General features: G+C 45.8%; 1 protein-coding gene across 4 annotated transcripts in view; it reads left to right on the plus strand.

Moving 5' to 3' along the window:
• Positions 1-22,041, plus strand: part of Taok3 (TAO kinase 3) — a 161,149-nt gene that overhangs the window by 107,450 nt on the left and 31,658 nt on the right. For all 4 annotated transcript variants that reach the window (XM_040731174.1, XM_040731173.1, XM_040731175.1 and 1 more), the window contains 3 exons: positions 2,622-2,789; positions 6,135-6,341; positions 14,974-15,108. In XM_040731174.1, the coding sequence (XP_040587108.1) occupies positions 2,622-2,789; positions 6,135-6,341; positions 14,974-15,108 (510 nt within the window). The remainder of the gene's footprint in view (positions 1-2,621; positions 2,790-6,134; positions 6,342-14,973; positions 15,109-22,041) is intronic.

Genomic DNA, 22,041 nt, shown 5'->3' on the forward strand with positions numbered 1-22,041 from the left:
ACCCTGACCAGCCATTTCAAAGAAGGTTTCTTGTGCCTGGTACTGGGTCTTTTGTTAGTCCCAAAGTCAACTTTAAAAATCAGCAGAGCTGTCTATAGCTACTAACAACAAACAGGCCGAAGAAGAGGTCATGGGTGCACTTCCATTTTACAATAACATCCAAAAAGTATTTTTGAATAAACCTAACCAAGACTGTGAAAGACCTCTCCAATGAGAGCTTTAGATCTCAGGACTAGAGAGATGGCTCCGCAGTTAAGAGCATGGGCTGCAGGAGCCAGATGGTAGGGATGTACACCTTTAATCCCAGCACTCAAGAAGCAGAGGCAGGCAGATCTCTGTGAGTTCAAGACCAGCCTTGTGTACAGAAGAAGTTCTGGGACAGCCAGGACTACACAGAGAAACCCTGTCTCAAAAAACCAAAACCAAAAAAAAAAAAAAAAAAGACACAGGTTTGATTCCCAGTACCCACATGGTGGCTCACAACTATTTATTACTCAATCCCCTACACACAAAATAAAGAAAAAGAAGAAGAAAGAAAGCTTCAAATCTCCAAAGAAAGATTAAGGAAGACACTAACTAGAAAATGGAAAGACAGCCCACATTCATGGGTTGGTATGATTAATATAGAAGTGACCATCATATCAAAACAATACATAGATTCAAATAAATCCCAGTCAAAGTACCTAAACATTCTCCACAGAAATAGGGAAAAAATCCTAAAATTCATATGGAACCAGAAAAGACCTCTGATTGAGCAAAAGTAAGAATGCCAGGGGATTGCTATCCCAGCGGCCTTTGTGCTGGGAAGATCCTTGCATGAATTTCTAAAAGGCATGAGGTAAGAGTCACACTTTTTCCTCCAGCTGGCTATCTACTCACTCCTGAATACTTTTCAGTAACCCTCCTTTTCCTCGTAGTTTCTTCCTGGCATTAAAATGTCGCCTTTACATTGAAAAATTTAAATATAGAGCTAAGGTAAAAAATGTTTAAAACCCACAATGTGATGTGACAAACATGGGCAAAACAAAAAGAACAAAGGCAACCGGAGAAAACTAGGGCCAGGAAATTATCAGTGTATTGATATTCCTATTTTTCAGATAAAAATACAGGGTTTTGCTACAGGTAACCTCGTTCTCGTAAGCCTTGTGTGGTGGGTGTCTTCTTATTTTTTGATATGTTTTATTACACTGACATATTTATTCTGAGAGGGAGCGTGTGCACATGAGCACACATACGTGTACACATGAGCACGCGTGTCCCAGTACACGCGTCACCCGTCTTCCCCTGCTCTCCCTCCACTGTGTGGGTCCCAGCTGTCACACTCAGTTCATCATTAGTCTCTGTGGAGATCACCTTTACCCCTGATCCATCTCGCCAGCCCTCTCCTCAATCTAATTAAATTGATTTAGTTATTGAGGATCACATTTGTACTCAGGTTGTTTAATATTTTCTTAATTTTTGAAATTAAGATTTAATTTTCATTATATAATTTCCCCTCTTCCTTTCCCTCCTTCCAACCTTCCCATGTATCTCTCCCGTGTGCTCCTCATCCCCCTTCCAAGGACTTTCTCTCAAATTCATGGCTCTTCTTAATTTTAAAGGAAGTTTTAGGAATAGATAATGCAGGCAGTGAGAAAAATGTAACTAAAAGGAAGCAATTATTTTATTTCAGTCTCTTCTAATTCTGTGAAATTCAAGTGCATCTTCAGCTTTATAGATTATACTTTATGATACGGTTCACATTTGACATTTTTTTTTTCTTAAGTCTTTGTTCTGGGTTGTGTTATGGGGGGCGGGGGGTGAGGGGGGGATAAGACCTAAATTGACATCATCCTTTAATTTAAAATATTTTCCTCTGGATGATGGAAATTGGAATTTGCTTCTTTATTTTTCTTTAAGCACTTTTGCTATATTATTTGAATCTTTAAACATTGTAAAGAACAATAAAGTTATTATTTTGTTGTTGTCATGGACTCGCTCTATAGACCAGGCTGGCCTTAAACTCACAGAGACAGAGACCCCTTTGCCTCTGCCTCTATAATGAGTATTGAGACCTAAAGTCTGACCTGAAAACTATAGGTGTCGTGCTAATTTTAAAGGCAATGGGTTTTTAGGCAGCTTTGCTACATACACAAGAATGGGAAATGATGGTGTAGTAGCTGCCTTCTATTACTTCAATTTATACCAAAGCATCCCATTGTATACCATAAATATATATAACTAAAAAGAGAAATCCTTTAGATAAGGTCTCATGATGTAGCCCTGATTGACCTGGAACTCACTATGTAGACCAGGCTGGCCTCGAACTCACAGAGACAGAGACCCCCTTACCTCTACCTTCTGTGTGCTAGGATTAAAATCATGCACTTCCTGCTTTGCAAAACAAAAACAAACAAAAAAGAATTCTTTATTCTTTTGGAGACTCTAGAGCAGAGTCTAGGAAGGGTAGCTCAGGACAAAATGTGGGAGCATTGTTACCTCTTTTTAAGGGGAGGACCCACGAGGGACACCAGCCTCAAGGACCGTGAGCCTGTTCCCTCTTCCCTGCCTGCTTATATGTGTACATTGCTCATGAATATAAGGCTTGCTCACCATCAGTGTTTTCCTCCCCTGTCCATCAGCATGACTTCATTCGGAGGGAGCGGCCACCACGGGTCCTCATTGACCTCATACAGAGGACAAAAGATGCCGTCCGAGAGTTGGACAACCTGCAGTACAGAAAAATGAAGAAGATCCTCTTCCAGGAGACTCGGAACGGACCCTTGAACGAGTCACAAGAAGAAGAAGAAGTAGGTCCCCCTGATTCAGCTTCCTGATTCAGCTTCCTGGCTTGGTACAGGGAAAACATTTAGGAGGATGGGAATGGGGCGGGTGCTCTCTCCCCTAAGAAACACCCGGGGTAACAGACATAAATGCAGCAACTCTTACTTAAGGCACAGTATAAAAGGTACTGGGGTGGGGGACAGTGCTGCGCAGGAGTCGAGGAGTATCATGGGATGGAGTGGACATTCATGAATGAGCACAGCACACATTCTAAATATATTTGTAGTTTAGTTGAGCATCTCACATGTGCATTCAAATCCTTCCATTCATATTTAGGACCATCCCACCCACTCGCCCTGTCTTAGTCAGGGTTTCTATTTGCTATGAAGAGGCACCATGACCATGGCAAGTCTTAGAAGGAAAGCATTTAATTGGGCACCAGCTCCCTTACAGTTCAGAGGTTCGGTCCATTATCATCAGGGCAGGAGGCATGGTGGCCTGCAGGCAGATGTGATGCTGGAGCTTAGAGTCCTACATCTTGGTCCAAAGGCAACAGGAAGTGAACTATCTCACTGGGTGTGGCTTGAACATATATGAGATCTCCCCCACAGTGACACACTTCCTCCAACAAAACCACACCCACTCCAAGGCCATACCTCATAATAGTGCCACTCTCTTTGAGGGCCATTTCCTTTTTCTTTTCTTTTTTTCTTTTTTTGGTTTTTCGAGATAGGGTTTCTCTGTATTGTTTTGGAGGCTGTCCTGGAACTCGCTCTGTAGACCAGACTGACCTCGAACTCACAGAGATCCACCTGCCTCTGCCTCCCGAGTGCTAGGATTAAAGGCGTACGCCACCACCACCCCAGCGATGGCCACTTTCTATCAAACCACCACACCACACACCCCTAGCCTCCCAATGTCACACCTCCTTTTTAACCCACTCGGTCCAATTAGTGCCGCCCATGTGTACATCAACATGGGATGACCCACTGGAGCGTGTCAACCTTCCAGGGGTCACATCCATAAAGAAAACTGACTCTTTTCCCCCAGCAGTCCTCACTGTCAGTAGCTCTCAGCTAGTGGTCAGGCTGTGCCCCTCCCCCTTCCAGGGCTTGGTCCATTTTAGACTCAGGTAAATGCTCATCTCTGGGAGGACAGTCCTGGCTGCAGAGCATAAGTGGACTAGGATAGGAGACATCCCAGGCACCCATTGGTTAAGGGGTAAAGGTGGTATCCCTAAGGATGGGGAAAGGTAGGCTGGCTAGGATGTGGTTCTCACTGAGAGAGAAAGTGATGGAAGCAGGGGACGGAGGAGAGGGTTAAGGGGACTAAACAATTGAGCCTGGGTTGTCTGGAAGTGTGTCAGCCTCAGGGAGAGGCTAGGCATGGCAGTGCATGCCTGCCATCCCAGCACTTAAAGTTGAGGCAGGAGGATCATGGATTTGGGGCCAGCTTGGGCCAGAGACTACAGGTGGGTTGAGGTTATTTCAGGGCAGGGCCCGGGGATGTAAAGTCCCCACATCTGAGTCTCTTGACACCATGCACAGTGAGTTTTCAAAGGAAAGATGGCTTCCTGGCCTTTCACCAGCTGAAAGAATTTGATGAGGGCCAATTAGATGGCGCAGCTGGTGAAGGTACCTGCTGTCCACCTGAGTTAGACCTCCAGGGCCCACGTGATAGAAGGAGTGAGCCAAGTCCTGAGGTTATCCTCTGACCCCACAAGCCCACCACAGCGCACAATAAATCTTAGAAAAATAACTACATAGGGGGAAGAGAGGAAGAGTGAGTGCTACTTTTTAACTTTAAATAAAACAAAATTATTTTATCAGTAGAAAAATTCAAAAACAGGAATTGGACTATAAAAATCTCTTGATCAGTATAGACAATTGTCATCCCCTTAATTGAGAAAATGAATGCATTAAAACATGACGCGTTATTAGTGGGGTGTGGAAGCAGACATCTTTAATCCCAGCACTAGGGAGGCAAAAGCAGGTTGATCTCTGTGCATTCGAGGCTAGCCTGGTCTACAGATTGAGTTCCAGGCCAGCCCTGGCTGCATACTGAGACCCTTGTCTTCTAAACAAAAAAGGAAAAGTAGTGTATTGTCTACCATTTTGTATTACTGAGCTATTGCTTGTACCCTCATGTCTACATAGTAATTCACTAAGTTCATTTGTGTATAGTAGGTTTGAAAACAGGGCTTACTTGTAACTAAATTGACTTAGTGACATTTAATCTGGGGGGGGCCTCTTCTACGATGGCGGCTGCCTTCTTCACACTATTTCACCCCATCCCACTGTTAGGCTTTGGCCTAGTAGTGATGCATACCAGTATTATTTAACAGGTTTTTTGTTTTTATTTGGTTTTTCAAGACAGGGTTTCTCTGTGTAGCCCTGGCTGTCCTGGAACTAGCTCTGTATACCAGACTGGCTTTGAACTCACAGAGCTCAGTCTGCCTCTGCCTCCCCAGTGTTGGGATTAAAGGCATGGGCCACCACTGCCCATCTTTTAACAGATATTTTTAATGAGATCAGAGAGGAAAGCATGTCAGACTTGCTTATTGGAGGCAGAATTTAATTACCAACCTCAGACACTAGGACTCACACCTCTACCTCATATGCAGCTACTCACTAATGGCCTGCAAGGGAGCATACTGCTTGTCCCCTCTAAAAGCCCCCTCTACTGCAGTCCAGTTTCAGGTGGCAATGGCGGGTATCATAGAGATCATCAGTTTTGTGGCCAGCAGTGTCTCTCTGGAGGACTGGGGTATTCCCAAGGAGCCCGACTCATGATACATATTGGGAACAATCCCACAATGTCATGGTCATGTGTGATAGGGGAAAACCCTGTGATGGTAGCATTTGGAGTCTTAAGACCAATAAACAGAGTGGCCTGGGGGAGGCATGGAAGTGAGTGTGACATGTCTGACCATGGTAGAGTGTCCCCAAAGATCCTCCATTAGAAAATAATGATGATGATATATGTGAGGAACTGGGGACATGGCTGAGTTGATAAGTCACAAGGACCTCAGTTCCATCCCTAGAACCCATATTTAAAAAGAAAGGCCAGGAGTCATGACACCTGCTTATAATCATAGCTCTGGGGAGGCAGAGACAGGAGGATCCCTAGAGCTTGTTGGGCAGCCTGACAGACCCTGTCACAAAATTCAAGGTAGATGACTCTTTAGGAACAACACCCAGGGTTGACCTCTGTCTACTGTGCATGTGCATGCACACACACACACAATCTTTGCACGCCAACAGAAAAGCGAGTTCGACACTGCAGAATGGAGCACTCGGTAGCCCAGTCAGCGAGTCACCACTAGATCCCCGGCTGTTTTGTTTTTTTAATCCCAGTGCCCATTTTTACAGGACAGTGAGCATGGAAGCAACCTGAACAGGGAGGTAGACAGCCTGGGCAGCATCCACTCCATCCCCAGCGTGTCAGTGAGCACAGGCAGCCGCAGCAGCAGTGTGAACAGCATACAAGAGGCCATGGACGAGAGCAGCCCCGAGCTCGTCATGATGCAGGAGGATGAAGGCACTGTCAACTCCAGCTCCTCCATGGTGCACAAGAAGGTAGGCATCACAGGGCCCTCGAGAACAAAGCTTGGGTGGTCCCAGCAAAGCCAGCTCAGGACATGCTGCTTTCAGGGGGGGTGGGTTTCCTCTTTGCAGCCAAAGCAATGGGGAAAAGACCACAAAGAGGACTTCTGATAATGAATTGGCAGAAGACCATGTTGGCCACACCTCCTGTTGCTTCATCCTCTCCGGCTGCTCCGGTGGCTGGCATCATCCAGCAGAATGCTAAAGAAATCCCAGTGGAGCACAGTGGCACAGTGTCTAGAATCCAAGCCCCTGAAAAGGCTGAGGCAGGAGGATTGCCACGAGTTCAAGACTGTCCTGTGTTGCATTGTGAGTAGTAGGCCAGCCTGGGCTACAGAATGAAATTCTGTCTCAAAAGAAAGGAAGGAAGGAAGGAAGGAAGGAAGGAAGGGAAAAGGAAAGGAAAGAAAAGAAAAGAAAAACAAAAAAGGAGCTGGAGAGGTGTCTCAGAGGTTAAAAGTACTGGTTGTTCTTCCAGAGATCCTGGGTTCAATTCCCAGTACCAACATAGTGGCTCACAACCATCTGTGACTCCATCTGTAACATCCTCAGACACCAGACATGCACAATGCATAGACATATATGCAGGTAAAACACCTCTGCATATAAATTCATAAATGAATTTTTGAAAAAGAAAGTCGAGTGTGGTGGCGCACACCTTTAATCCCAGCATTCAGGAGGCAGAGGCAAGTGGATCTCTGTGAGTTTGTGGCCAGCCTGGTCTACAGAGTGAGTTCCAGGACAGCCAGAGCTACACAGAGAAACCCTGTCTCAAAAGAAAAAAAAGGCAGAAGGAAGAAGGAGAAGAAGAAGAGGAGGAAGGGGAAAGAAAGAAGGGTCAAAGCTATCCCTGAAGCCTCATGGAAAGACGCCTCATAGAAGACCCCGTAAAGCAGTGACCTCTACACCCCGGGCATTCAGAGCTTCCCGGATGTGACCGTTCATAAGAAAACTCAGAGCCAGACCTGGCACAGTTCATCTTTAATCCCTGAGACTCAAGAGGCTGAGGCTGGAGGATGGCAAGGTCAAGGCTCTCCAGGGCTACAGAATGAGCGCAGGGTGAGCAGCTCACCAAGACTCTGTCTCAAAATGAGAAGCCAAAGACAAAACAATAGCAGCAGATGAGAACTGAAGAGGGAACTACCTGTGGTGTCCACAACTGTCACAGTTGGGACCCCTGGTTCAGCCCCCATTACTGGATGGCAGGGGTAGGAAGTGTTTTGGAGTCTACAGTCCCAAGTGCTGTTTGTTTTAGGGATGATTTTTATTCTTCCTTGTGGTTTCTAGAATTCATTGTGGTTTCTAGAATTCATTGTTTATAATTCTTCTAAGGTTAGCTCTCTCTCTCTCTCTGCCAGCTAACATTTACAGATTTATTTATTTTGTTTGTTTGTTTTGTGGGGAGGGTGCACATGTGTGTGACAGCACACATGTGGAGGTCAGAGGAAAACGTGCAGGAATTGATTCTGTCCTTTCCCTGTGTCAGGGTGGTGGCTTCCAAGGTCATCAGGCTTGGTGGCAAACTTTCTTACCACGTTAACTCTTTTGACTTTTCAATGAATGGTTCTGATTAAGGATGTCTGTCCTAGTTGGCTTTCTGTTGCTGTGATAACTCCATGACCAACAGCACTGTGGAGAGGCAAGTGTTTATTTTGTCTTACCTCTCCCAGGTCACATTCTGTCACTGATGTAAGTCAGGGCAGGGACTCAGGACTGGAACCTGGAGGCAGGAGCTGATGCAGAGGCCATGGAGGGTGCTGCTTACTGGCTTGCTCCCCATAACTTGCTCAACTGGCTTTCTTATAGCACGAAGGACCACTAGCCCAGGGATGGCACCACCCACATGGGGCAGGGCTCTAAAACATTAATCATTAGTCAAGAAAATGCACCACAGACTTGTCTACAGGTCACTCTGATGGAGGCAGTTTGTCAGTTGAAGTTTCCTATTCCCACTATTCCCAGTGACGCTAGCTTGTGTCATGGGGATGAAAACCTAACCAGCAGAATGCTCAGAGGTTAAAACTCCCTCTGAAAAACAGGACTTCTTCTTTCAAAGCCATTGCTTTGACTCCAGGTCAGCATTCCACAGTGCAAAATTATACAGAAAGATCCTTTGTATTTATTTTACTTCATGTGTATGATTGTTTCATGTGTTGTCTGCATGTATGTATATATGTACTGTGTACGTGCAGTGCACATAGAAGCCAGAAGATGGTGTCTGACCCTCCTGGAACTGGAGTTGCAGGCTATTATGAGTGATGGAAACTGAGTCAGGGTCCTCTACAAAAGCAGCAACTGCTTTTAACCCCCTCCCAGCCATCTCTTCAGCAACCCCCCCACTTCTTTTAAGTATCTGAGCCATTCATGTGTAGTGTTCTTGCAAAATTTGATCTGGGTAACAGGGCTTAGTCAACCAGAGAATAATGAATGGTTTACACAAGATGACAGTTTAGATGAAATCTCACAGACAGTTGGAAGCCTCACAGCTTGGGATGAGAGGTGGGAGTGAATCCAAGAGCAGTGAATGCAAAGGCCCTGGGGCAGGAGGAACATTACATGCTAAGGAAGAGGGCAAATGTCAGAGAGGCTGGAGCCTGGAAAGTGGGTGCACATCAAAATGGGGCAACATCAGGGTATGGGGATCAGGAAGTTTAAAGAAATGGATGATACCCAATAAAGAAAGCCATTTGCCTCAATGCTAACTGAACTCTTTGGACTATAGGATCATGTATTTAAAGTATAAAAGAAACCTTTGCATCAGGAAGATGGTTCAGTGGGTGAAGGTGTTTGTTGACCAACCTGACGACCTGAGTTCAACCCCCAGGACAGGAGAGACCCAATTCTCACATGTTGTCTCTTGACCTATGCACTGTGGCACATGTGTGCTCCAGGGGGGTGTAGGGGGTGGCATAAAATACATAAATATGTAAAAAAAAAAAAACAGAAGAAAGTGTTTGTATTTGTGGATGCTCACAGGTGCTGGCTGTTTCCTCTATAACCTGTGGGGGTCCCATGAGTATAGCTTGCAAAGGAAGCATTACAGTGGATCTCTGTGCTCAGTGGGTGTTGCACATGTGACAAGGGTTCCACCAGAGAGAGGCTTCTCCCGCCTTTGTTTCTATAATATTGGAAGCAGCAGCCTCACGCCCACCCCAGGCAGGAGAAGGTCAAGATCTGCCTTTCTGTATTATAGTAGGTATATGCAGTCCACTTGAGATTTCCCTGCAAAGGGGATTTTTGGAGAAGCCCCGCCCAAGTTGGTCCCCTATCCACACTGATGGATGGCAGTACCACATGTAGGGGTCAGACATTTGAGTGCCTGGTTACACTTTCCAAGAAGCAGAGCCAAGCCAGGTTTTTCCTTCTTTGTTTGCTTATTTATTATTATTTATGTGTATGTGTGTGAGGCTGGATGACAGGCTATGTAGCCTGCGAATTCAGGTGCCCTCAGAGGCCAGAAGAGGGCATCAGAGCCCCTGGAGCTAGAGTTACAGCTGTGAGCTACCCGTGTGGGTGCTGAAAACCAAACCAGGCACACCTTGAGAGCAGTAAGTGCTCTTAACTACTCTCCAGCACCTGGGTTTTTGGTTTTATAGTTCCGATGTTCCTCTGGGATGATGGGCTATGAGAGGGAGAAGGACGCATAGCAAGGAAGGAGTTGACCTGAGGCTCAGGCTCTCTGGACACCTTAGCAGCCTCCATGGATGGCTCTGTCCCCTCAGAGCTGCCCAAGGTAGGCAGAAATAGCCAGGTCTAGATGCTTCCTCCTGCTTGAGTCATTGAATATGGGCAACACAAAGGGCTGTGCACTAGCAGCACCCACTCATAGTGGGCTTCACTTCCATATAAAACCACAAAGATGGAAAAAAATCAAGGGTGTGATTTTATGCAACGGTCCCCAGTTTGCCCGGGTTATGTCCACAGTCTCAGAAAAGCCACTAAACAATGTCCATTCTAATCATCATCTCGCTATCCTAATTGTTTTCTTTTTAGTATCTATCACTATATAAAATCATATTATGGGTGAGAGGAGGCTGGAGAGATGGCTCAGCGGTTAAGAACACTGGCTACTCTTCAGAGGACCTGGGTTCAATTCCCAGCACCCACATGGCTGCACACAACTGTAATTGTAATTCCAGACACACATGCAAGTGAAAACATCAATGCACATAAAATAAAAAATAAAATAAATAATTTCATAAAAATTATATTATGTGCCAGGCGTTGGTGGTGCACGCCTTTAATCCCAGCACTCAAGAGGCAGAGGCAGGCCGATCTCTGTGAGTTTGAGGCGAGCCTGGTCTACAGAGAAAGTTGCAGGACAGCCTCCAAAGCAATACAGAGGAACCCTGTCTCGAAAAACCAAAAAAAAATTATATTATGCACCAGGTTTGGCAGCAGAAACCGCTCATCCCTCTGCCATCCCAACATATGAGAGGCTGAGACCATACAATCACAGGTAGAGTCCTGCCTGGCTGCACAGGGAGACCCCCATCTCAAAACCAAACAAGGGCCTCGAGAGTGCTGGTGGCTAAAAGCACTGGTGCTGGGTTTGACTCCCAGCACCCACATGACACCTCACAACCATACTCCAGGGTGTCTGACCACCTCTTCTGGACATTAAGGGCATCTTCACATACATAGTGTACACAAACTCATGCAAGCAAACACACATAAATAAATACTATTTAAAAATAAGACAGAGAGAGCTTAGGATGCAACTCAGTAGTGGATATTTTCCTTGCATGTGCAAGGTCCCAGGTTCAATCCCCAACACCAGAAAAAATCATGCATGTATTATAGCATGTATGTGTGTGTATATATATACATATACATATACATCAATCCAGCTTCAAAGAAATTTCAAGGGACTATTCTGTGTGTCCCTGAGTGATAACATCTCATTACTTTTTAAAATTTATTTAGCGTGAATGCACATGTGTGTGTATGCGTGTGCCACAGTGTGCCTGTGGAGGTCAGAGGGCAACCCGCAGGAGTCAGTTAAATGCAAGTTTTGAGACTGGTTAGCAAATACCACTACCTACCGAGCCTGCCTCTCCAGTCCCCATGATGATATTTTAAAAGTGAATTACCACCAAGACAGGTATTTGGTCTTGGTAAAATGTAGCATGGGGCTTGCTATATTCTTCAGAGATGTCAGCCCTCAGCTCCTCCGGCTTTTACTGCTATTATGTTAACTGACCCTCTCAATGGCTGCTTCTACATGGTGCCCAGCTCAGAAATTGTGAGCATCAGATACAGTGGTTAAACTCTGAGGGTCTATGACTTGAAGGACAATATTCAATGAAGGTGATGCACACATCGCTTCAGGTCCCAAGCCACATTCCCCTTATTTTTAAACATCTCATTAAGCTGATTTGGGAACTTGGACTTTTTTTTAATCCAATGAGATCGAACGTTTACAAATTTATTTCTTGGGCCTGGGATATCATTCAGTGTTAAAGCGAATGGTTGCCCAAAACGACAAAATGGTTGCCTAAAAAGACAAACTACAAGTAAGCCACCCCTTTAATCCCAGCACTCAGCAGGGACAGGTGGAGCTCTGTGAGTTCCAGGCCAGCCAGGCTACAGTAGCAAGACCTTCTCTCCAAATAAGTAAATAAAATTTAAAACAGGTGAACGTTCTTCCCTGCCTGCTGCACTGGAAGTGGTGTGGCCGGTGTTAGAATGACTTGCAGCCCTATCGTGTTGCCTCTCCCATACTAGGTCAGAGTTGGTGTCCTGATGCCAAACTGCCCAGCAAATCTAAGACTCATGAAAAGCAAAACAGTGAGGCCCATATTCTGGAAGGAGAGAACTGAACTCCTATAGTTTGTCTTCTGATCTCACACATGTGCCATAGCGTGTATACACACACAAACACACACACACACACACACACACACAAATAGATATATAAATGTAGTTCTTGGAAAAGAAAAAAAGGTAAAGCAAAGACTCACATTATTAATTTTATCTGTTGTATTTAAAGTCAGTTAAAATTTTGGACCTCCTCTTTGAACTAATTGCTCAAGTGATATCTTAGCTTTTTTTTTTTTTCTTTTCTTTTTCTGAGTCTGGTCTCACACTTTGTGAAGCATTCCTAACATATACTTCAGTGGGTTATTTAATGTGTCAGTAACAATAAAAGTGATATCAGATTTTAGATTTTTGAATGTATTCCATTTTCCATACACTTAACACATAAAAAAACCATCAGTGGCTTTTAATTTGATAATCAGGGTCCTAAACCTAAAACATTCATAATTTTGCTTGTTGGGTTGGGATTTCTTGTTTTTTGTTTTGTTCTGTTCTGTTTTTTGAGTTAGAGGCTTACTAATGTAGCCCAGGCTGACCCCAAACTATCCTATTTCCTCAGCCTCCTCAGTGCTGGGATTATAGGCATACATCACCATGCCCTGGGTTCTAGTTTTTATTACATATGGGTGTGTGTGGATGATTTTTGTTTTGTTTTGTGGCGTGAGCACTGTGGCTTCCAGTGCCACTGGCTATCTTTGCAGGCGAAGTTACCACCCCTTAAAATGTAACTGTTTACGCTACTTACCCCATGTTCTGTTTTAATGGCTTTGCTTAATTCTCACCAAAGTCATGGCTCAGGGCCCTAGACTTTGTGTCTCTTATGATGCTGACACTGAGAAGTGTCATGCTTTTCTGAACCTGTCTTGTGTGACTTCAATTTTAGATATGGTGTAGTTTCATTAGTAAACACGTAATGGAGAGATGAGAGCCTTGCAAGAACCTAGACCCACTGCAGGGTCCCAGTCACACGCCAAGCTCAGTTCAGATCTTCTAGGAAGTAATACAAAATAATTCAAATGATCCTGATCCTGCAAGGGTTTTGTTTGTTTGTTTGTTTGGTTGTTTTTTGTTTTGTTTTGTTTTTTTGAGACAGGATTTCACAGTGGTAACCATGGCTGACCTGGAACTCTGTACACCAGACCAGCTTCCAACTCACCTGCCTCTGCCTCCCTAGTGCTGGGATTAAAGGCGCGTGCCACCACCACCTGGCTGGTCCTTCAAGCATTTTTTCATAAGTTTCAAAATACCTGTGCTAGAGATGTCTTTAATTATTTCAGGAGTGGGGAGAGGCCCTGACTAGGCTGCCCACAGTGACCTCAGACCTGCAATTTTTCCTGCCTCTCTAGTGCTTCCGAGTGTGTGTGTGTTGGTGGGGGTTGCTGGTGATAGGTGTACACAACCTCACCCAGCTTAGGAAATCCATTGTTTTTTCATTTATTTATTATCATCACAGCTTTTACATCAAAACCTAGTTATAGCATTTCATTTCCCTCAAAAAATCTACACATTTTGATTTTTTTGAAGATTTCAGAGAAATGATATAGTTTTTGTATTTTCTGGACCTTGTTGGTCCTTGCTTTGCAATGAAGGGAAGGGCAATTAAATGTTTTTTGAAATTTTCAGGTACTCCTGGAGAAAATGCAAACAAATGGTTTCTCCTAGAACCCTGGGGAATAAGAAATTGATTTCTCTTTGCCCATCTGAGCATGTGCTATTTAAAAATCCCCCACCATTGAACATGGTTTCGAGCTACAAATTGTCAGAGTACTGTTGGGGGGGGGGTTTAATTTTCTAAAGGGTTAGCACTCCCAACTGACTGACTGGCCAGCTCATCTTACACAGAGGGGGCACGGTTCTCTGAAAACATTTTTCCTTTAAAGGCCATTTCAGTTGCATTTAAGGAACATCCATTACCATCCACCCAGGGCATGTTTTTTTTTTTTTTTTTTCCATGGGGCGTTAGAATGAGATTAATCATCTTTGGCCATCAAGAAAGCACAGGACTCGATTAAATCAGTCAAGGACATTAAATCCCAGCCTCGCTGAGTCTGCTGGCATACCGATGCCTGAGTTGAGGGACCATTTATGAAAGTGTCATTTGGTTTGGAATTGCATGCCTGTCTCTTTAAATCTAAAAAAAAAAATCCTTTTAGAAGCTGTAGAGAGAAGGTGCTAGAACTGTGTACGATCATGACTGGAAAGCAGGATCCCTCAGTGACTGCCGAATCTTCCCAGCACAAGACAGAGAGGCGGCTCGCCACAAGCCTCCCCTGATTCCCCCCCCACCCCCAGAAGAAGGATGACCCCGCCGACCAGCTCACAGATCCAATTCAATTGACAACGCAGCTCTTTCAAGGGAATGAGGCGGAGGCTCGCTTTTATGTTAAAAGCCACCAGCATCCTCCCCGCCAGACATGGACATGACATTTTTAAAGGAATTATCTGGTCACCGCGTTTTAAGCAGGCTGTGCTGAAGCGACCGTCCACGCCATTCTCTCTCCTCTTCCTTTTTGCTTTTGCATATATGTAATTCCGGAGGTAAAAGGGGGGAAAAAGCCTGCCAGGGAGTCAGAAGGCATCCCACGAGCGATCAGCTGACATTCCTAACCGAAGGCTGCAATGTGTTGCTTATTCATTTTATACCGTGGGAGCTGCGGGGACTAGCAGAGAGCTGAACTATGCATTTCAAACAGCGGTGCTTGTTCAGAAAGAGGGGTGAGAGAGAGGCAGCCGGCGAGGAAAGAGCGCAGCTGGACTTTCTCCTCCTCTTCATCCATTTCTGCAGGATCATGTATTCGTAAGGGATGAGGCGGGCCACGGCGATCCCAGGCCTGAGCCGCGGCCTACCCAGTCAGTTCAGAGCCGGGCCCTCCACTATCGGAACCGAGAGCGCTTTGCCACGATCAAATCCGCGTCTTTGGTAAGCTGATACCGCGCTCCCCACCTTCCCTGCCTTCCCCTCCTCCCTGTCTGGCAGCCTCTGGCCCTCCCTGAGCCTCCCTCGGCTTCATGGATGGGAGGAAAAGCAGCCAAGGATGTTGTCTCCCTCCAAATAATTTTATTCATTTTAGGGGGAAAAAATCTGTTGGCATAGCAACCTGATCTCAGATATTTAGCATTGTCTATAGCATAGAAAAAAAAACCTTTGTGTGTGTGTGTGTGTGTGTGTGTGTGTGTGTGTGCTGTATATGCAAAATATAAGGCTTTGGGATGAGTTGCTGGCACGATCAATTTTTTTTAAAGCAATCTGTGTTCTAAGCAAAATAAATAACACTAAAATATTTTTCAAGGCATGGATGTGTGCAGGACACTATGCTTCTTTTTATATAGGTGTTCATGTGTGTCTGTGTTATATACACACACATCAAAAGGTAAAACATGATTTAAAAAATACATATCTATATATATGGTGGCCAGCTACCATCTGTAATTGTAGAAAAATCAGGCACTTGCTTCCCAGGGACAGTGCACTGGTTCGTTCTGGTTCATTCATTTATTTATTGCAATGGTGGTAGTGGCCGAGCTTCCCCCATTTAACCCCTGAAGAATTCCCTGAGAGCCATAAAGCGAGGAGGGCTTTGTAGGGGAGGCTGGAAGCAGCTGTGGGAGCCAGGGGGCTGTCGGATTCCTCAGCATTTCTACTACTGCAAATGTGATTGCCGGGTGCCCTTGTAGTAGCAAAAGGGGTGTGCGCAGGAAGACTTAGTTTTCATGCCTCCTCCCCTTGGCCCCCACGCGTGCGCGTGCGCGCTCACACACACACACACACACACAATCTCTCTCTCTCTCCCCATTTCATCCTCAGCATTTGGAACTCTCTCTCAGCTTTTCCACCCGAATCTCACCTCTCAGGCAGGAAAATTATTGAAATATTAGTTGTTTTGCCCAAATGAATGTTAGAGGTCACATGAGCGGGAAGAGTTACTGTACACTGCTTGGCCGTTACAAACCCAGAACCCATGATGACATCATCCGAGGCCGACCCAGAAATAATCGTTTTTTCTTGTCCTATTTTTCAAACCTGATTTCTACTTTTATCCCCCGCCCCCCCCCCACCCCACCAAGTCTTTTTTTTTTTTAATGCTCTGGTAATGCTTGAAATTCAGAAGGAATTATAGTCCTTGAAAGAGCAGATAGAAGGAAAATGGAGACGAAACCAGCAGTCATTGCTCATGCCTGTTCCCTGTCAGGAAAAAAAGGAAAAAGAAAATCACACAGTTTAACGTAGTCATAAAGAATCCTACTCCTGAGTTCTTTTATGTTGAAGTTTCTCGTAACCCCTTTAATGGGCAATTTTTCATCTGAAAGGAACACCCTGCCGTGTGACGGGGGTCTCAAAATGTCCACTGTGTGGCTGCCAGTGCTTGGTAAGCATCTCCAAACACACGCCTGTGAGTCCGACAGAGCATGGTGGGGCTGTCAGTAGTTGCCTCTGTGCCACAACGTCTGACAAGAAGCTGTGACCACTCACCACAGGCTCCTGTGGGGCTCAGTCCCTTTAACCCCCACCTGCTTGAGAAGAGGAGCCATGGGGAGCCCTAGCAGCAGGGGCAGGCGCTGCAGGGAGGCGGACCCTAGCCCCAGCAGTTCCCCCATTGTGGGACAGGTTCTCTCCTTTCCCTCAAGCCACGCCCTCCTTCCCACATCATATATTCATGACTCTCTCTCCTCCCGCCCTTCATTACTACAGCCATGCTGGAATAATCTCATGCCGGCCTCTGAAAACTCCCTCCGGGGGCCGTTCAGCGTGGGCTTCAGCCATCACAGCCGCCTTCTCGGTGGATAATAGAAGCTGCTTCCTTGCCAGGCCACTTCAGGCTGTGGGCAGAGCCCTCAGAAGCCTCCCTGGATCCTACAGGCTTCAGAGTAACCCACCCCAACCCCTACCCCCTTGCAGGGAGCTGCTGGGTTCCATTCCTCTGGTGGACTTCTGATTTGTCAAAAAGGTCTCCGCTCCAATACTGATTTGGAGACCCAGAAGCCTGGGTTTGGGTGGGGCGGCAGCTGGCCCTCTGGGCACAGAAACCAGGAGTGCAGCCTCCCCAGCCAGGATGCCTCCAGAGTCATGATGGTACCCTTGGAAGTGCTTCTGAGTACCGGTAAATTTTGAGGGAGAAAAATAAATGAATGAAGGGGAGAATGGGCTATGGCATTGGATGGTTGCATGTGTGTCCCATTTGGGGCGCTCTAACCATTGGCATGGCTATTTTCATGTATATTATCAAGTACTTCAATCCTGCTCCCCACCACATGGTCTCAAACACTCAACTCAAGGATTACACAGAATTGCTAGAATATCGGGAAGAAGTGTGTGATTTTAGAAAATGATCACATGTTCTTTTTTTTTTTTTTTCATGGATCCCAGGTCAAGTGAAAAGGACTAAGGTGGTGTAAAAACATTTGATTAAGTGTAGGGCAATAGGACACTGGGGATGCTATCATCAGTAGTCAAGCTACTGCTCAAACTGACAGTTGATGGCAATACTAAATTGATTGGTTGATGTGTCAACCATTTGCTCATTGGCTGGTTTGGATCAAACCCCTTCTCCATGGTTTTCCTTCTGGTAGAGTTGCTGGAGAGTCTCAGAGAGATCTGAGATCTGGAGGTGGCCATCGAAGAGCACAGAAATGCACAAACTCACCTTTCTATTATGAGCTCAATGCACAATGAGAACATTTTTCACTTGACTTGCAAACTAACACCAACAGTTACCCCTTCTCAGATATGTCTTACCAGCCTACCTTTCCACACAAACCTAGCTAGACCCTACCTCCTCTCAGTATGGCTCCCTCTGTGGTGTCTCTGAATGAAGTGCATGATGGCCATGAACTACAGGCTCTTGCTGCTGGGGGTGTGGTTCTCTGGGTCCAGCACACTTCTGCTCTGCTGCATGTGGAATAAAGGAAAAGCCTGGGTGGGGCTTCAGAACACAGTTGTTAGTGCCTCCATGAGCAGCCTCCGCTGGCCTTGTGGAGACCTAGGAAACGGAAGAGAGCATTGAGGCATCTGGCTTTCTTGTACCTTCTGTGAGGAAGTGTGGCTTGAGTTGGTCTGTTGCGTAGAGGAAAGCAGTTTATGTCATTCTTCAGGATTGTCTTTATGAGACCTTGCCCCTTTGAGGTGGACCTTCCTTGAGTCTTACTGCCAGTGGTCAGAATGCCCAGTGTTTGCATTCTGTGACTGACCCATGAGAGCGATTCTGGCTGTTTTGACGTTTGATGTCACTTCTTCAAATGTTGTGATGTTCTGGGCCCCTGGCAGTTTCCATGGTAAATGGTGACATAAAGAGCATCAAGGTCATGGGTGTCTACTGATGGCTCCCTCATTCCTTGCCTCCTAAAGGAAGGCTCGGTGGAAAGAAATGGTCTGGGTGCATAAACAAGTTTGTAACAGACCTTACATTAGGGAGAGAGTATGAGATAAAAATTTAGTTTGAGGTCATCAGAAAAACATAGAAAGGAAACTTCCATCCCTGTAGTACAGGTTCTCTTACCTGGCCCTATCAGATTGAGGAGAATAATTCCTAAGAGGTGGGGGGTTGCATTTGGAATTTTTGAAGCCCTGTCTAACTGTTGAGATCAACCATGTGACATCTGAATGAGTGTGGTCCATAAGAAGAAAAATGTTACTGCTTTAGCAGGGAGTACTCCTGCAGCACCTCTCAGGAGCCCAGTACTAGGTGTTTGAAAATGTCTCCTGCAGGACAGTGCACCAGAGGATGCATTGTTAGCACACTGCCAATTCTGGGGCTGGGGAAACCACTTGGTCTGTGAGGATCAGATTCCCAGCATCCATGGGACCTTGTGCATCTCTAGCCCCAGTTCTTAGGCAGGGGTGGGGCAAGGCAAGGGCAAGAGTAGGAATGGGCAGATCCCTGGAGTTCATTGGCCAGTCAGTCCAGCTGGATTAATGAATTCATCCTTCCAAAATAAGTTGGAGAACATTGAGAATGACGCCTAAATGTTGACCTCTGGCCTCCATACACATGTGCACACCCACATGAACATGTACATATTATACACTCGTGCACACACATGAATATTACATACTTCTTTCCCTTACCTACCTTCTTAACTCACTAAGATATCTGCCCATCCCAGTTTCTTCCACCTGTGCTGCCTGTCAATCAATATGTGCAACCCACATGGCCACTCACTCAGTAAACACATAGTCAAATGCATAAATGAGTGATGTCTCCACAGGCACTGCTACATGAGAATTTGGACTGAGAAGTTTGCATTTTATCTGGGTGTGGTAGTGCACCCCTCCTGTGATGTCCCCAAATGGGAAACAGTCAAGAAGAGCTGAGTTCAAGGCCAGCCTGGGCTACATAACAAGATCGTATCTCCCTTTTTTAAGAACAATGAGAAAAGTGTGAATGTCGCTTATTCTCTGTGTGTGTGTGAGAGAGAGACAGAGACAGAGACAGAGAGACAGAGACAGAGAGAAATCTCCTGGTATCCCTCGCCTGTTAGTGGAGAACTTCCTTTGGTGGTCTGTGTCAGGGTGCTGTGTCAGCTCTCTGCAGCCAACAGGAGGAGTTCACAATAGTCTCTCTGAGAACTTGCTGGCAGTCCATTGATGCTCAACTCGGAGGTGACCACTTCCACTGAATACACTGCTCTGCTCCTTAGGAAGAATTAATCCTGCTCATGGGCTTTGATCACTCAAGTGCCTGTTGCTCATAGGTTACCATCCTCCTTCACGCTTGCACATGGTAAGGAGGCGTGTTCTGAACTGCAGGTTAGACAGTTTGCTTCAGAGGCAGATCTTCTGGTATTAAACAGGGTAGCATTGAGCGACTGTGAACTTCCTTTAAAAAGTGTTGCAGGCCTCCTGTCTGTGTCTCGTTAGCTGTTGATTATATTGTACATATTCCTGGTGTGTAAGACCAGCAGTCACTCAGGAGGCAGAGGCAGGCAGATCTCTGTGAGTTCCAGGCCAGCCTGATCTACAAAGACAGACCCTGTCTAAGAATAAAAATGAAATATGAAGTGCTTTCTCCCCTGTGCAGTTGTTAAGAGCTAGACCTGCCCCTCCAGAAACAGAGGCATGGGGGAGACATTTCTCCAGGGCTGGCAGGAGAAGGAAGGAGAGCAACCGGTCCCTCAGCCCTCTGACACACGCCACCTTACCCAGGCCACCACACTGAGGAGAACTGGGCTCACCCCTTCTTCTCTAGGGAAGCATCAAGAGACTTGAAGAGGTCAAGTGTTTGTTTTCGCTTTTGGGGTTTTTTGTTTTGTTTTGTTTTTTGAGACAGGGTTTCTCTATAGCTTTGGAGGCTGTCCTGGAACTAGCTCTTGTAGACCAGGCTAGTCTTGAACTCACAGAGATCCTCCTGCCTCTGCCTCCCGAGTGCTGGAGGTCAGGAGTTTGCCCAAGGTCAGACGTATAATTGAGACAAAATGGGTGTTTTCCTCCAGTAGTCCATGGCATGGCACCATGGTACTTCCCACTTATGTTTGGTCCCGTTGAGATGTCCCTTGTAAAACTATAGTCACCGCATCCCTGCAGTTTCTTTTCTGTTTCACACTTAATGTGTGATTCAGACTTACCATTCTCCCTAGCCTGATTTTTTTTTTTGAGGCGGGAGTGGGGAGGCACTGCTGTGATGTGACTTCTTTGGCATCTTTATAACAGAAAATGATCACTATTTTTCTGCCTTGATGATAGAGTCCCTCAGGCAGTTCAAGAACCATGGGCCCTTGGTTCTCATTTCCATGATATATAAGAATTAAAGTAGCTGGATGTGTTGGTACAAGCCTTTAATCCTAGCACTCTGGAGGCAGAGCCTATAATGTAATGAGTTCCAGGCTAGCCAGGGCTACATGGTGAGACCCAATCTCAAAAGAAAACAAACTACAGAGACACAAAGAGATGGAGAGAGAGAGAGACAGAGACAGAGACAGAGACAGAGACAGAGACAGAGAGAGTCAGGGTGGTAGCCTATTGCCAGAAGTGTGGCATCCTGTAGGCCCAGTCCCTGAGAGGCTGAGGAGGAAATGTAACAGGTTTGTGGCCTGTCTCAGGGCCGAAGAGATGACTTGGCCAGCAAAGTGTCTGCCTTTGAAGCATGAGGACCTGAGTTCAGATCCCCAGAGCCTATGTAAATAGTGGCATGTGCCTGTAACTCAGCATAGGAGGAGTGACAACAGGGAGATCCATGCTGTTATTTGGCCAGCCAGTCTAGCAGAGTTGAGCTCCAGGCTCACTGAGAGACCCTGTTTCAAAAAATAAACATAGAGAGAGGCTCAGGAGAGATCCAGTGTCAGCCAGCCTCCCCTTTGGCCTCCACACATTTGAGCAGGCAGGCCCGCTCACAAGCACATGCACACACCCATTCTAACAGCCACACCCACCACACACAGACGCAATCTAAAAGACAAACTATAAAGTGCATGTAAAGCATATAAAATTAGCAGCTTTTAAATATATAGCTTATTTCTATTTCATGTTCATTGGTGTTTTGTTTGCATGTATGCCTGTGTGGGGGCATCAGATGCCCAGGAGCTGGAGTTACTGACAGGTGTGAGCTGCCATGTGGGTACTGGGAACTGAACTCAGGTCCTCTGGAAGAGCAGTCAGTGCTCTGAACTGCTGAGCCATCTCTCCAGCCCCAAATTACCAGCTTTTTAAAATTCTATCGGCCAAACAGCATATTCTTCAGACAAATGGTGCAAAAGTGAAATGAGAATCCATAATATAATTGACAAATGTTTAATACATTTCACATTAAATGTCACAAATGACTACTGCCCATGCTCTCATTTAAGCCTGTCTGTCTACCTTGGGCATGGAAGGATGAAACTTAACATCTCTTGGTGGCTCACACCTGCTAACCTACCACTT

This window comes from Mesocricetus auratus, unplaced genomic scaffold, assembly GCF_017639785.1.
Source record: "Mesocricetus auratus isolate SY011 unplaced genomic scaffold, BCM_Maur_2.0 Super-Scaffold_100025, whole genome shotgun sequence".
NCBI lineage: Eukaryota > Metazoa > Chordata > Mammalia > Rodentia > Cricetidae > Mesocricetus > Mesocricetus auratus.